This window comes from Oryzias melastigma, linkage group LG11 (genome assembly GCF_002922805.2).
Source record: "Oryzias melastigma strain HK-1 linkage group LG11, ASM292280v2, whole genome shotgun sequence".
NCBI classification, from domain to species: domain Eukaryota; kingdom Metazoa; phylum Chordata; class Actinopteri; order Beloniformes; family Adrianichthyidae; genus Oryzias; species Oryzias melastigma.
This window is the reverse complement of record NC_050522.1, coordinates 25,489,809-25,505,103: the sequence shown is the minus strand read 5'-3', so window position 1 is coordinate 25,505,103 and position 15,295 is coordinate 25,489,809. Positions and strand designations below refer to the sequence as shown.

At 40.1% G+C, this 15,295-nt stretch overlaps 1 protein-coding gene across 1 annotated transcript in view; it reads left to right on the top strand.

The window, feature by feature from the left end:
- LOC112162635 (RNA-binding motif, single-stranded-interacting protein 3) overlaps positions 1-15,295 on the top strand; it is a 430,787-nt gene that overhangs the window by 324,542 nt on the left and 90,950 nt on the right. The window contains exon 8 of the mRNA XM_024298468.2: positions 569-648. Within this exon, the coding sequence (XP_024154236.1) occupies positions 569-648 (80 nt within the window). The remainder of the gene's footprint in view (positions 1-568; positions 649-15,295) is intronic.

The following is a 15,295-nucleotide window of genomic DNA, read 5'->3' as shown; positions in this document are numbered from 1 at the left end:
CCATCCATTATCCATCCATCCATCATCCATCCATCCATCCACTATCCACCCATCCATCCATTATCCATCCATCCATCATCCATCCATCCATCCACTATCCACCCATCCATCCATTATCCATCCACTATCCACCCATCCATCCATCCATCCATCATCCATCCATCCATCCACTATCCACCCATCCATCCATTATCCATCCTTCCATCCATTATCCATCCATCCATCCATCATTCCATTCAATATTTATCCATCATTCATCCAACATTATCATCCATCATCCACCCATCCATATAACAAGTTTTCCTTCATGTATTTTATTTATCCATTCTTACACAATCATTTCCATATAAAACATGTATTTATCCACCCATTGACCCCCCCCCCTCTATACACACACACACATTTAACATCCACCCATCAATTTATTCAAATTTTAGTCTATCTAAGTTCCCTCTTTTTTCATGTGGTGTTTGTCTCACAGGTCCAAGCTATTCCTCTATCATTTCAAAGCCTGCTACAACTCTGATGATGGATGTATTTCAAACCGACTGCTCTCTTTTTCTTTCAGGATGGAATCTACAGAGAAGTGTGAAGTTGTGATACAACATTTCAATGGGAAATACCTGAAAACCCCACCAGGCATTCCAGGTGAGTCCTGCCTCCTTCTGCTTTTCATTACTCCTGCCTGACACCTTTCATTCCTTTATTGGAAAAAATCATCACTTTTGCAATAAGATGCCACTTCTCTAATTCGGTTATGGTAATTTCTCATTTCAAATCTGCTAGAGTGCCTGATACATGGTGTAAATTGTGATGTTTGACAACTGAATGTAAGTGGCTGAATATCTGATTATTTCTTTGGATTTTTCTTCTGCGTCACTTCGTCTTTCCGTGTCGCCGTCATTTTTTTTTCCTCCCTGGTGGTTCTTTTGCTGCAGGCTGGAACTTCTCGATCAGGAGAAAGCCCTTTTAATATTCACTCTCATGCCTCTGTGCTGTTCTTTGCAATCTACTTAAGAGCTTGCACTCTTGCCTCCTTCCCATTCTGCTGCTGTTCTCTGTTGCGTCTTCTCTCCTTCCTGTTTTCTCTTTTCCGGAGTCACCCTGGAAAAGCGCAGCCAAGGAGAAAACGGGCAGAGAAAAGTGGGTTAAAGGAAGAATGTCGAGTAGGATGACACGAGGAGATGCTAATCTGTTTGCTCTGAGATCTTTGGGGGTCCGTTTGGAGCAGGAATCGGCAACCTTTAACAGTTAAAGAGCCAGTTGAGCTCGTTTTCTACTGACCAAAACCTAGAAATAGTCTCACTTTATACATTTAACTAAGCTAAATTTAATAAATGATAATTAAGTAATCCTTACTTTTAAAAAAATGCTATTTTCTTTTACTTTTTTTGTTCTTTTTCCCTTTTTTAACCCTAAGCAATCTTGAATTGCTGGGTTTTGTTATTTTAGTTTGGGGTTTGGTAGTCTTAGTTTGCAGGCTTTGTTTATTTGTTTTCTTTAGGTAGTTTTGGTTAGAGGTCAGACGGTCGACATGCTGGGTCAGCAGTCTCCTTGACCTTTTTTATGTTTGACCGAGGACCCTCAATGGAGAGATAAAAGAGCCACAGGTTGCAGACGCCTGGTTTGGAGCTCAGAAAGTGGAGGACTGGGGGCATCGATCTGCTCTTTTTGAGCAGGAGGTAGTCGTCAGAAATCAGAGAGAATAAGAGATGCTTTATGTACTTCTAAGACCAGATGCTTAAACTCGTCTGTGCACCCTGGGAGACGATTGGGCCAGCCGGGCGATACCAGGAGACCCCTGTCACCCCTTTGGCAATTTTATTAGCAACTCTCCCACCAGCAGCTCTGAAACAGTCATAAATCGCTCCCGACTATTCAGTAATTTCTCAGAAAGAGTGGATTTAGAATGCCCATATGTGCTCTGCCACTGCATAGCCTTCAGCTATTAAATGCAAGGTGAGCAGTTATATTGAAGTTTAGGTGTAATAGGAAACCTTTAAAGCTCTAATATCAGGCTGGCCTTCGACTTTAAAGGGCCATCTTCCTGCTGCTCAGGATTTATTATTGTTAATGGATTGTTCAGGCTGGTGCCAAGCATGGTGATGGACCATCCTGATGGAGGAAACCCCTCTGTTGGATTAAAAATGGCAACATTTCAAAGGTTTAAGACACTTTTTAGGGTTGGAAAATCTGTTTAAACCCGGGGTCCCCAAACTTTTTCGTGTGAGGGTTTTCTTCTGTGATGGGGGGCGGGGTCGGTGTGTACGCTAACAGAAAAAGTGTAACAATCACAATCTAAACGTAAACATTTACGAAAGCCATGCATAGACAAATTTTAAATCATTCATTTCTGTAATCTTCATTGAAAAAAATAATATTAAACATTTTAAAAACTAGATATATAGCATTAATGCTAATGTGAATGCAGTAAGTTAAATGTGGCCGCTGGAGATGCTAGTGCTGATAGCTGAAGAAGCTTAAATTGATAGCTGAAGACACTGAAGCTGATAGCTAGCTAAAATATTAGTGAAATGTCAAATTAGCCTAAAAAACTGGAAAAAATTCTAAATTAGCCAAAACAGCTAGAATTTTGCTGAAATATTAGCTAAATGCTAAATTAGTAAAAAACAACAACAAAAAACCCCCAAAAACTGGTGAAATGTCTAATTAAGCCAAACTAGCTAGAATAAAGCTAAAATATTAACTAAACTCCAAATTAGCTTAAAAACTGAAAAAAGTCTAAATTAGCCGAAACATCCATCCTGTAGCTGAAATATTAGCCAAACCCCAAAATATCCCAGAGGCTGGAAAACAGTAAAAAAAAAAGCTAGCAGAAAAAGAGCTCAACATTTTATTAGCCGAGTGAGCTAAATAGCTGAAAGAGCTGAAGAGTCATGGACGTCCAAAAAATGTACAGAAGAAAAATGATAATAATAAAGAGATCAAGAAAAAGTGAATGACTATAGTGCGAATGCTTTAGGGGGCGGGGCCAAATGTGGAGGTGGGCCGGAGTTTGGGACCCCTGGTTTGAAGAGATTTTGGCAAAAAGTTTCTTGTGTTTTCCTATATTTTCCTCTTTTTTCACATAATTTCTCTTACATCCATCATTTTCTAAATGTTTTTAGTATTAAAACTAAGGATTATTTGTCATTTAGCTGCAGGAAGATTAAGGTTTGCTTGTTTCTGACTTTTCCGGGTCAGATTTTCTTCACAGAGATGCTTTTTGAGCTCCTCACAGCTGCAGCAAATGTCCGTTTTTCATGTTTGCAGGTGTGTGTTTATATTTATGTGTTCCTGTGTTCAGATTAATGCCTAGATATTCTAATATTTGCTGTTTCAGGCAGTCAAAGCGACGTTCTGGTTGCTGAGAGGCTTTTCTGTGTCAGTGTGTGTAGGTGTCACGTTGGTGGGATTTCCCCAGAGCCCTTTGCAATGCAAGCCGGCTTGTACATCCATCCTGCTCTGACAGCTCAGCGGTGCACCCTGGGGGGCTCCCGCCACACACAGCACAGCGTGACGCTTGTGTGTGCTTTTTTTGTGCATGTTGTGTCACAGTCATGACTGCTAAGCTGTGCAAGTGCTGACATAAACACAGACCACATAACTGCAAAGATGGTCATGCGTCACCGCCTTTGCCCTGCGTGGAGCCTCAGCGTCTATGTGATGCTAATAAGAAACTTTCCCCCCACACGCCTGAAAACATTTTACATAATCCTTGTGGCCGGATGTACAGACGCATCTTCACTCCTTACTCTTCATTTATGGACGTTCCGGTCCTCTACGTGTCACGTTTTGACGCTTTGAGTGTCCCTAACTAGTCATTTTTTGCTGTGTTGGCTGTTCCCGTTAAATCAGGTGTCCCAAACCTCCGGGCCGCGAACGGTACTGGTCTGAGGGCTCCTTAGTACAGGGCTACAGACAGAAAAAAAAATGTATACGCTAATTAGGGGTCCCCAACCATCTAGTCGCTGTGTAGGACCAATAGCAAGAACCCTAACCCAGTATCAGTGCCCTAACGTGGTACCAGTACCCTTACCTGATATCCTAACCCCGGTACTGGTAGCCTGGTACCCTAACATGGTACTGGTAACCCTAACCTGATACCGGTATCTTAACATAGTATCAGTACCCTTACCCAATACCCTAAACCGGCATTGGTACCCTAACCCTAATCTGGTACTGGTAACCCTAACCCGGTACCGGTAACTTTAACCTGGTACTAGTACCCTAGCACAGTACCAGTACACTTACCCAATACCCTAACTAGGTACTGGTACCCTAACACAATACCAGTACATTTTTAGCTAAAGCACATTTAACCAATTTAAGTATCTGATAAAGATAAAACAAGTAAACAAAAAAAGTGCAGTTTTTAAATGAAAAAAGGTTTTTTCAGAGACATTTACAGCCTCTGAGCTTAAAGACATAAGTGTTGCATTGAAGAACATGTTTTTTCTTGAATGTGCATTTAGCGCATGGTGTTACCTCTGGAAAAGCAGGGAGGAGATTCTTCTTCTCATCTTTTTTTTACTGTTTACTAGCGCATGTCCACCACCTACAGTTAGAAGAGGGTTGGTGGTGCAAATCCCTTAATCTTTGTCTTTCACGATTCTACTCCAATAAATGAAACCCTTGGTGTTATAGAATTCCAACCGAGCACAAATTCATTCACCATCTATGATCAATTTTCAAACAGTTGGCACTTGCGTTAATTGAAAGGGAAACTACCCATAAATCACTAACAAATCTAAGTCTCTAATTGGTCAAAGTACCACCTGGTTTGACTTTGAACTTGTGTTCAACCGCTATGTATTCTGCATGTAGAGCCTGGAAATGGTCTTAAAAATAGATACACTTGAACACGAGAGTTTTGAAGCCCGAAACACACTTACGTAGACTTATCATTGAAAGCTTGAACGCATATTGGTGAAGGCAGTATGAACGTAAGTCACTTGCTTTAGGACGAGGTTGTCCCAGATGGATTCTTGGTTGGTTTGTACGACACACCTGCGTCTCACCTACTTCACCCTCACCGTGTGTTGTAGAAGTGTTCACTAGGACCTGTCACTTGCAGCATGGCTGTAGAGTAAATGTGGATAAATATTTTTAGGATCTTTAAATTTTGTCCACACACAGCCTCTATCTACCTTTTAAACCAGTTGTGACAAACGCGTAGCGTCTGGTTAGGCCTCGACAAGCAGCAACAATCTCATTGAAGCGTTTGATAAAGAGTCTTTGGTACCACAACATCGGACTTCCTCTGCAAAGGAAGTTTGGTCCTTTTATTTCTGCATCTCTGTTGTTCTTCGACCACATAAAAGGGTCTTTAGGGTCACATGACAGCATCTCAGGAAGGCTTTGATTGGGCCACTCCACAACCCTCATTCTGTCCTTCTTCAGAGCTGGACTTGCCGTTGTGTTTGGATCATTGTCCTGCTGTGGAGCCGGAGTGCACTTCAGTTTGACAAACAGATAAAGGACAGAATTGGTGGGTCCATTGACCAGTAGTTGCAGTTCACGGTTAACAGTGACGCAACCAAAGACTATAATTCTACAGCTGCTTTCGTTGAGCATTTTACATCAAATGAAATCAGAGTTAAACCCTCCAAAAAAATTCTGCTTTTGTCAGTTTTTTCCTAAAAGTCTGGGACGTACCGCAAATGTGTTTTCTGGTAAATTTGACACCAGCTTTTTGCTCACCAGTGGTTTCATTTCTAACTTAAGTAGAGTCATGAACTCTGACCCTTAGCTAAAACAAGAGAGACCTGCATTTGAACGGCGTTTGTCTGGATGCCGCTGTGGGTCTTTTTGCGGCATCTGGTCCGAGTCGTCGCCGCTCTCTTTGAGTCGTTTTGGGAAACCGCCGTTTCATGTTGCTCCCATTTGCGGTTAACGGCGTTAACTATGGCTCTCTGGAGTTTTGAGGAGTTCTAAATGACTTTATAATTCTCCCAGACTAATAAATCTCTGTTAGCATGTTTCTCATTTGTTCCCGAGTTTCCTTGGATCTCAGCAGGACATCTTGGTTTGGAGGATCTTTTGGTTCTCTTTGCTTGGTCAGGCAGGTCCGCTCAGGGGATTTTCTAATCGAGAACAGGTGTTGCTGCTGTCAGAACTGGGCGGGGCTAAAGAGACTGAAGCCAGCTTTCAGTGTTTTGAGGGGGTCAGGGTGACACTTTTTCACTCAAGTCCTTGTAGGTATGGACTTCTTTCCCCTTAATTGTATTTATCTGACCCAGTTCTTTGCATTTACTTACTTTGTCTAATGTTTAAATATATTTGATGACCTGTAGATGTGGAAAACAGAGTTAAGCAGTCTTTTCACTCCACAGTATGAGCGTCAGTTGAGGTTCGGTTTTGTTGTAGAAACTTCCTGAGGGAAAACAAAATTGGACTAGCAACTTAGCATTCACATGGAAAGCCGATTTTTTTTTTTAATTCAACCCACAAAAAAAGAACAACATGAGAATTAAATTATACATAGTAGAATCAATGTTACAGGTAATTCACCTACAGAAATGGGGCTAAAGGAAAGGTAAAATCCACTAATGAAACCAGAACAGAACCGTTGGAGATATCCAAAGGAATTTTTGAAATTATTACGGGATAGCCACAGGACCTACAGCTCAGCAGCTATTTTGAGGTTAATTGTGAAATTGGTTGATTTTCCCATTTCCCTGCAATATGTGAAAATAAAACTTTTGTTTCACACATGCCATCAGGTAAAGTCTACAACCTTTCACCTCAGAAAGACGCCACCATCTTGAATTAAAAAAAAATCCCCTTTAGAACCACCTACAAATTTAAACTCCTCCTACGGATTTTGATATATCGTCTCCCAACTCCTCCAGCATCATTGGAAAGCTACTAAAGAAATGTTGGAATTGGAACATTGTAGATTTTAACGTTAGAGTGGTGAGCTAGCAAATTTAGTGTTGCCCTGTTGCTTGCATTTTTTGTTACGGGAATATTCTCAAAATGTAATCCAAGAATCGTCGGGTCAAGCTGAGTAAAGCCATATGACATACAATATGGACACATTACAAACGTGGCCGTGGTTAAAAGAAAAGCTCAGTTAACAAGGAAATCCAAAACTGTACTTTTGATGATTCTTCTAAAAAAGACGTAGATCTATTCGTGATCCCCTGGCAACCAAAAATGAAAATGGTTGCTATGGAGATAAAACAACAGAAAAGTTGTAATTTTGGAAAAAAGCAGATCTGACCTGTGTGGCCGAGGCAGAGGGGGAAGGGCGGTAGCAGCTGCTCAGCCAGTGAGGGGGTCTCAGGCGGGGGTGGGGAAATCAAGTTGCACCTGCTGGTCATACAACTACATTTTTGTGGTGGTAAAAGGTAATCAAACAGTAAATCTATTTTTTTTGTCCGTTGACCTCTATAAGTGGGGCTTTATAGTGATTCTCCTGCTCCTTACTGTACGTTTTTTGGCACGTAAAATCTTTCAGTGATTTAAGCAATATTGGTATCAAAACCTTCAGCTTGTTCAGGAGCTGGTATTTTTGGAATTAATAAACTTTATAGCTTTTGAAATATTGACAAAATATGCTCCATAGGAAGTAAGTGTTTCAATTTCAAAAATTTTAAGTAGATTAGCAACAAGCCTATTCATGGTTTATGTTTTCATCTTTTATAGTAATTTAAAAAAAAATTAGTTTAGCTATTATGTTAGCAACATGGTAATGTTTTTGACTAATTTAGTTGACTGAGGAATTTTTGGCTATTTTGGAGTTTAGCTTCTATGTTAGCAACATGCTAACGTTTTTGACTAAATTAGTTGACTGAGGAATTTTTGGCTATTTTGGAGTCTAGCTAATACTTTAGCATCAGGATAACATTTTTAGCTAATTTGCTATCTACTGTGTTTTTTTAGACTAATTTAGAGTTTAGCTAATGTTTTAGCAACAGGCTAATGATTTTGACTAATTTAGTTCACTGAAAAATGTCTACGTGCTATTGCTCGTATTTAAGCAACAAGCTAACTTTTTTTGCTAATTTGGAGTTTAGCTCATATTTAAGCAACACACTAAACATTTTTTTTTTGCAAAATTGGCGTGTATTTGGGATTCTTAAGCAATTTCACTACACATTTTTCAGAAAGTTATGTCAACTTCAGCACTCAATCATAGTTATTTAACTACATTTTCAGACTTTTAGCAAATTGAACATTTTGCAAACAGCTTTTGCATTTTCAGAAAATCCTTTCAGCAATTAAAGTTAATTGCATCACTATTTTCAGCAAAAAGCTTCAGGATCTTTAGCGACTACTTTCAGCAAAAAGTATTCACACTAGCAACATCTCTAGTTTTATTTTGTAACAGTAACAAACAGTTGCAAAAGGGATTCGTCCTTCGAAGAAAACGTGTTACATTTGCCTTCCCCTTTTAGCAATTTCTATGCACACATCCATGTACCTAATAAGCTATCCAGGTCAGGTTTGTTTGGCAATACCTGGTTGATATGAGATGTGTGTAGCAGTTGTCCAACAAGCCCGCCACAGAGGCCTGCTTCAGCTGCTCTGCTCGGCCCACCTCTGATTGGGATTCAGAGAGGGGGACATGATCGATAGCCCCGACGGAGCTCCGCGGCTGCTTAGCCATTCTGTGCCATGCGGCAGCGGCTCTCCCTGTCGCTTTTGTTGGCTATGAGCACGCATGCGTGCGCACACAAATAAGACCTCCTGAACCACACATCTAGCTACCCAGAAATATGTACAGATGCATAACCGTTTAGCGTCTACCTGCAGAACTCTTTCATTAAAGCCTAACGTGAGATGATAAAAGAGTAATCCTTGATTTACTGAACGTGGATTTATGCAATACACCAAAATAAATGGAATTTGTGAAATGTTACTTCACCAATAAACTACACCTGAAGTGAGGCCAGCAGGGATGTATTATGATTTACTCCTGTGTTCAGGGAAAGTCGGCGGAAGTGCAGATAAAATGTGATTTAATCCAGTGGCTCCGCTGAGCTTCGCTGATTAAAGCCCCACGATGCATTAAACAGCTTAGAGATGACACCGTATGGTAAATGTAAATTGAGCCAGATACATTAGCCGTTGTTTGGTTTTTGCAGGTAAGTAATCCTACACTCAAACGCCGTATTTAAAGAAGGAAAACTGAAACGCTTGAAGATTGCATTGTGATTTTTAGGCAGGATTTTGGCAGCTAAACAAGCAGCTTGGTGTGTTTTTCAAAGAACTAAATAGTGCTGAGTCATGAAAATGACGGCAAAGTTTAAAAAAATTGGTTTTAAATAGAGCTAAAAAAGTCGACGACTAAATTAATAGTCGATTAGTCGTTACTTTTCATAATATGGAGTCAGAGTGTAGTAAAGTATAAAGTTATTATGGCATTCTGCTAGCTATTTTAGCTAATTTAAGATGTTTTCAGGTTTTATGGCTAATTTGGAGTTTAGCTAATATTTTATTGCATGCTAAATATTTTGGCTAACTTAGGATTGGATTTTATGGAGAGTAAAATATTGAAAGTTACTTTTTTAAGTTGATTTATTCTGGAATTATATTCCATTATGTTTAGTAGTCATAGTTATAGTAAAAAGTTATGGTTTTTAAGTTTTCAAAATTGGCATTCTGCTTCATTTATACACTATTTTGGCATTAACTAAGACTTCTTTTAGCCTATTTTGGAGTTTAGCTAATATTCAAGCTACATACTAGATATTTTGGCTAATTTATGATAGGATTTTATAGAGAGTAAAATATTAGGTTATTTTTTAAGTTGCTCTGGAATAATATTACTGCCTTTTTATTACTCATAATTATATCAAAAAGTTATAGTTTTAGTGTTTTTTGAATTGGCTGCACTAGTTTTAAACCAAGAAAACAAAAGTTCAATCTGGGCTAAGACATTTGCTTTTTCACCTCTGTTGTTTCTCTCTGTTGCCAAAATGGCATTAAAGCTGAAAGTTGGCTTCAATAATTTCCAACATGGCTGGATAAATAATGAAAACCACATCAGGAAGGAGCCGTGTCGGCGCTGAGAGATACAGCCCAGCGGAAACATGCAGAATGTACAAGAATTGCTACTTTTTTATGCAGCACTTTGGCTCTGCCCAATTGAACTTTATCTGTTTTTACAATCACACGCTTTAAACCAGCATGTTTCTGTCAATTCTCGCTCACCCTTACAGTTCTGTTTATTTAGCCCCACACTAAAAGCTGGTCCACACCAACACCAGGACTTCCCTCACACATCGGGGTGAGATTCTCCATCTGAATGTGATCGTGTCTCCACATAAATCAAATTTCCATCTTCTTGCTTTATTCTTCTAGTTTCCCAAACATCCACATGGTACATTAGCTGCAAAATTCCCTTTAAAGTCCCACTCTGATCATCTATTTTCAAAGTGTTCCCAGTTGATGAGGCCGTTTTTAGACAAAAAAGAAGTTGTTTTCTAGGACACGGGGCCCCAAACTTCTTCTTGTGAGGGCCAAATAGATGTTTCTTTCTCTTCAGTTTGCATGCTGACAGAAACAGTGAAACAATCACAGGGAGTGTCTAATTATCCAGAGAATCAACCATGATCAGATATGATCAGATGAAAATCCTGTTTTTTGAGTTTTTAAACATGTATTTGTGGCATTTTTCTTCTGAAAGAACAAATATAAGAAAGAATTTTGTTTTTGCATTTCCGAGTATTTCTCCTTTTAAATCAATCAAACTGTCTTGGACAGACTCTGTTTGAATGAATGATCTTCTTTCCATCTCTTGATGTGACCACGGAAATGTGAACGGCGGCTCATTTGACCGCAGTTGGAAAGGATTGTAAATCAATGAAAGAGCATTTTGATGTTAGCTTTGATTATTTTATCAAGAACTCTGAGAAACCAATGATTGAATGTATTGATCACAGTCAATAAACATTGGAGAATTAGCTAAAAGAGTCTTTGGTGAACTGGAAGGAGAAAGAATCAGGATTTTGGAGGAAGTTCTGTCCATGAAGATCTTCACTTCCTCGGATCAGAACCATACGGCTGGACATCACCCAGATTGAGGGACGTTTTTATGAAGATTTACGCCAACGAGACAGAGATATCATAATCAGACAGGGGGGGGATCCAAAAGCCACGCCCCCTCAGATGAGATTTTGGAAACAGAGGCTTCAGATCAACATTAAAAATGACTTTTTAAGATATTGAGGTTGTATGATTTTGGTTAAAAACTTCATAATCTTAATTAAAAAACTACAGGAGACGTTTTTTTTTTAAATAAAAACAAAGTAAAATGTCATAAGGCGACTTTAAGAATCTTCTTCTTCTTCTTTTCCTTTCGGCTTTTCCCTTCAGGGGTCGCCACAGCGAATCAGTTTCCTCCATCTAAGCCTGTCTTCAGCATCCTCCACTCTAACACCAGCCACCTTCATGTCTTCATTCACTGCATCTATAAACCTCCTCTTTCTTCATCTTCTTCACCACCAGAGTCATTCTACACACCACCATCCTGTGCTGTCTGGAAACACTCTCACCAACCACTACTTTACAGTCACTGATCTCCTTCAGATTACACCGTCTACACAAGATGTAGTCTATCTGTGTGCTTCTACCTCCACTCTTATAGGTCACTCTATGTTCCTGTCTCTTCTCAAAGAATGTATTCACTATCCCCATTTCCATCTTTTTTGCAAAATCAACCACCATCTGTCCTTCTACATTCCTCTCCTGGATACCAAACCTGCCCATCACCTCCTCATCACCTCGGTTTCCTGCACCAACATGACCATTGAAATCTGCACCAATGACAACTCTCTCATTTCCAGGGATGCTCATCATCACTTCATCAAGATCCAACCAGAACTTCTCCTTCTCTTCCAGCTCACATCCTACCTGTGGGGCATACCCACTAACAACATTGAACATCACACCCTCCATTTCTATCTTCAGACTCATCACTCTATCTGACACTCTTTTTACCTCCACAACACTCCTAACAAACTCCTCCTTTAGGATAACTCCTACTCCATTTCTCTTGTTTTTCAAACTGCTCCTCATTCACGATTTAAATAAAGAAATCCAATTTTAAGACAAAATTTCTTAACACATATGTCCTTCATCATGAGAAAAATGCCTCAATAACATGTAAAAACACCATTTTCACCATCCTAACCACAGTACAAACGGCGGTCCTAAACTTCATGTTCCACTAGTGTTTCCCTCCTTGCAGAATCTTGTGCACAAGCCATGAAAGGTGGTGGGGGCGGGGGGTGCTGTAGCGGGAATAAAAGATTTCCTCCCTGCTGGCATCCTCACTACGACAACACTGCCAAGATGGCACCGACAGCCCACGGTATTAAAACGTCCCTTGCTGAATTAAGACTCGTCCCAAATCACTTGTTAAGTCACAAAAAGCTCTTCTGAAACTGTCAGTCATACTTGAGTAATCTATGTTAATGTCTGCCATCCCTCCCACGTTCCCCCGGCTAATAACTGGCCTGTCGCAGCCCGCTTCTGTCCCCCATGGCGTTTAGATTTAACATTTAGCCAAGTAGGCCGCTGGATGGGTTGTAATGTTTCTCAGTCACGGCTGCCATGCGGTGTGTTTAGTTGTGGCCAAAATATCGATATCGCAATATTTAGTCCTGCGTTTGATTCTCGATGGGTTCTCACTGAGTATCGGTCTTTTATTTTGTTTGGGGAGGCTGTAAAATGTTATATTGGTCATCCATTGACAGAAATTTCCACTTCAATTGGTGTCAATGTCTGTCAAAGACACAGTATTACTGATTTGCACAAAATATCTAATATTTTTGTACAAAATAAGACACAAGTTGTTTATTATGATTGTGAAGAAGCTAAAAAATAAACAAGGGAATATTTTCCCCAAAAATATGTGTTCTTCTATGTCAGAGGTCTCAAACTCAAATGCACAAGGGGCCAAAATCCAAAACTCACCTTAGGTTTTGCTGATAGCTGAAGATGCTGAAATTGGTAGCTGAAAACACTGAAGCTGATAGCTGAAAACGCCAAACATTATAGCCAGCTTAAATATTAGCTAAAGGCCGAATCAGCCTAAAAACAAAAAAAAAACTAAGGTTAGCCAAAAAAGCTAGCATTTAGCTGAGAAAAACTTAAAATATCCCAAAAAACTGAAAAAGCCTAAATTAGTTAAAAGAGCTAGCATGTAGCTAGGATATTAGTTAAACTCCAAAATAGTCAAAAGAAATCTAGCATAATGCCAATTTTGAAAACTTTAAAACCATCACTTTGTAACATAATTACGAACTAAATATATAGCATTACCTGTGATCATGCTAGTGTGAATGCTGTTAGCTGAATTTGAAGATGTTAATGCTGATAGTTGAAGAAGCTGAAATTGATAACTGAAAGTGCTGAAGCTTAAAAAAAACTTAGGTTAGCTAAAACAGGTAGCATGTAGCTGAAAAAATTGCTAAACTTCCAAATATCCTAAAAAAATGAAAAAAGTCTAAATTAGCCAAAACTGCTAGCATGTAAATATTAGCCTAACTCCACAACAGTCTAAAAAAACTCTTAGTAAATACCAAAATAGTCTAAAAAGCTAGCAGAATGCTCATTTTTAAAACTTTAAAATTGTAAATTTTTAACTTAATTATAAATAATAAAAATTATAATAAAATTTCAGGAATATTATTCCAGAATAAATCAACTTAAACCTTAAATAACTTTTAATATTTTACTCTCCATAAAATATATTTTGTCAAAATTATACAAGTTAGAAGATAACTTTGGGTCATTAATAACAATAAAATAAAATGATCTGGAGGGCTGGATAGGATTAGCTGGAGGGCCGGATCCGGCCCCCGGGCCTTGACTTTGACATGTGCTCTATATAATGTGAGTATTAGAGGCGTTTTTAACTAATTATTGCAGTATCGTGATACCATCGAACCTGTGATTCCCAGCCCTCGTTGTGGCCAACTTCCTGCCGTTTTCATACCATGCCAACCAACTGTCTCTCTCTGTTCATTACTGACAGCTTTTCAATTGACTCTGCTGCAGATATTAGACACAATGCAGCCCCTTTCAAATGCACTTAGCAGGATATTGCATCATAATGGAAACCGACCTCTCCGCATGAACCCTCCGCCCACAAGCCCCTGACTTCACCGCCTCTCATTAGAGACGAGGACACACACAGGAAGTTATTACTGAGATCCCCAGTAAATCAGACGGCTCCTTGAAAAAAGGATCAATTTCCCCTGATGCACTTTCTCATTATAACCTTATCTCTCCTGCAGACAATAATCTGGATTTGTCACGCTTTGTTTGTTTTGCGCTGAACTGTATCATTCATGAGCGGGAGGTCTGGAAGTATTCAGCCACCGTGGTGCATTTCCAGCCATTTGATTGGCTTCAAAGTTTGCTCAGACGGCGACTGTAGAGCTGAAGAGGTTCAAACAGAAACCAGCGACTTTGCTCTCCGCTCAGCTACGACTAATATGGAGAGAAACATCCTGAAGGACAGTTACCATGACAAAAAGACGCAATGAAGCGATGTGCAAAGGGAAGAAAAGGGTCGTCCGCTGAGCAAGTGTGACTGGAATACCTTCAGCGGGAACAGATGGAGGAGGGCAGAAAGTTGTAGGTGGTGCATGAAAGTTGGATCCACCTGTGCTTTTGGAAGGTTAAATTTGAGGCTCTAACTGATGAGATGAAAGGATGACTTTGGCTCTGCGACCGCTTCCTGGGCCTGACCTCTGTGACACCGGCCCAGCTGTTCACCATGTTGATCCTCTATCTTTTCCTCCCGCCCCGCTCGTACCTCTCCTTGCACGTTTTGTTGTCCTTGCTTTTATGCTCTCCCTCTTTCATCTGTCCTGCCTTTCATCCCTCCCTTTTTCCCTCCACTCCACTAAATCACTCCTCCTCCTGCACGTGGCTCCCTCGTGCTCCTCTGCATGTCTGGACTGGACGACCACTTCAGGCTGTTTGGCGCTTTACTCGTTTGTGTGTTCAAGTTGTCGTTTTGACGTGACGGACAGGCGACCGTTGTGACACGAGTCTGAAGCTCGATGAGGCGGCGGTAAAACTGTCAACATGGTACGCCGGAATCCCATAACCCTTGTGCTATCATAGGCATGTTTACATTAAACGTGGGGTCTGGGGACCGCTAGCTGAGTGACAAAGTTAGCGGCTGAACCCTGTTAGTTGAGTGGCGAAGGTAGCATCTGAGGAACAATAGCTGAGCAGCAAAGCTAGCAGGTGATCACCGTTAACTGAGTGACGAAGCTGCCATTTCAGGACCGCTAGCTGAGCAAAGAAGTTAGCGGCTGGTCGT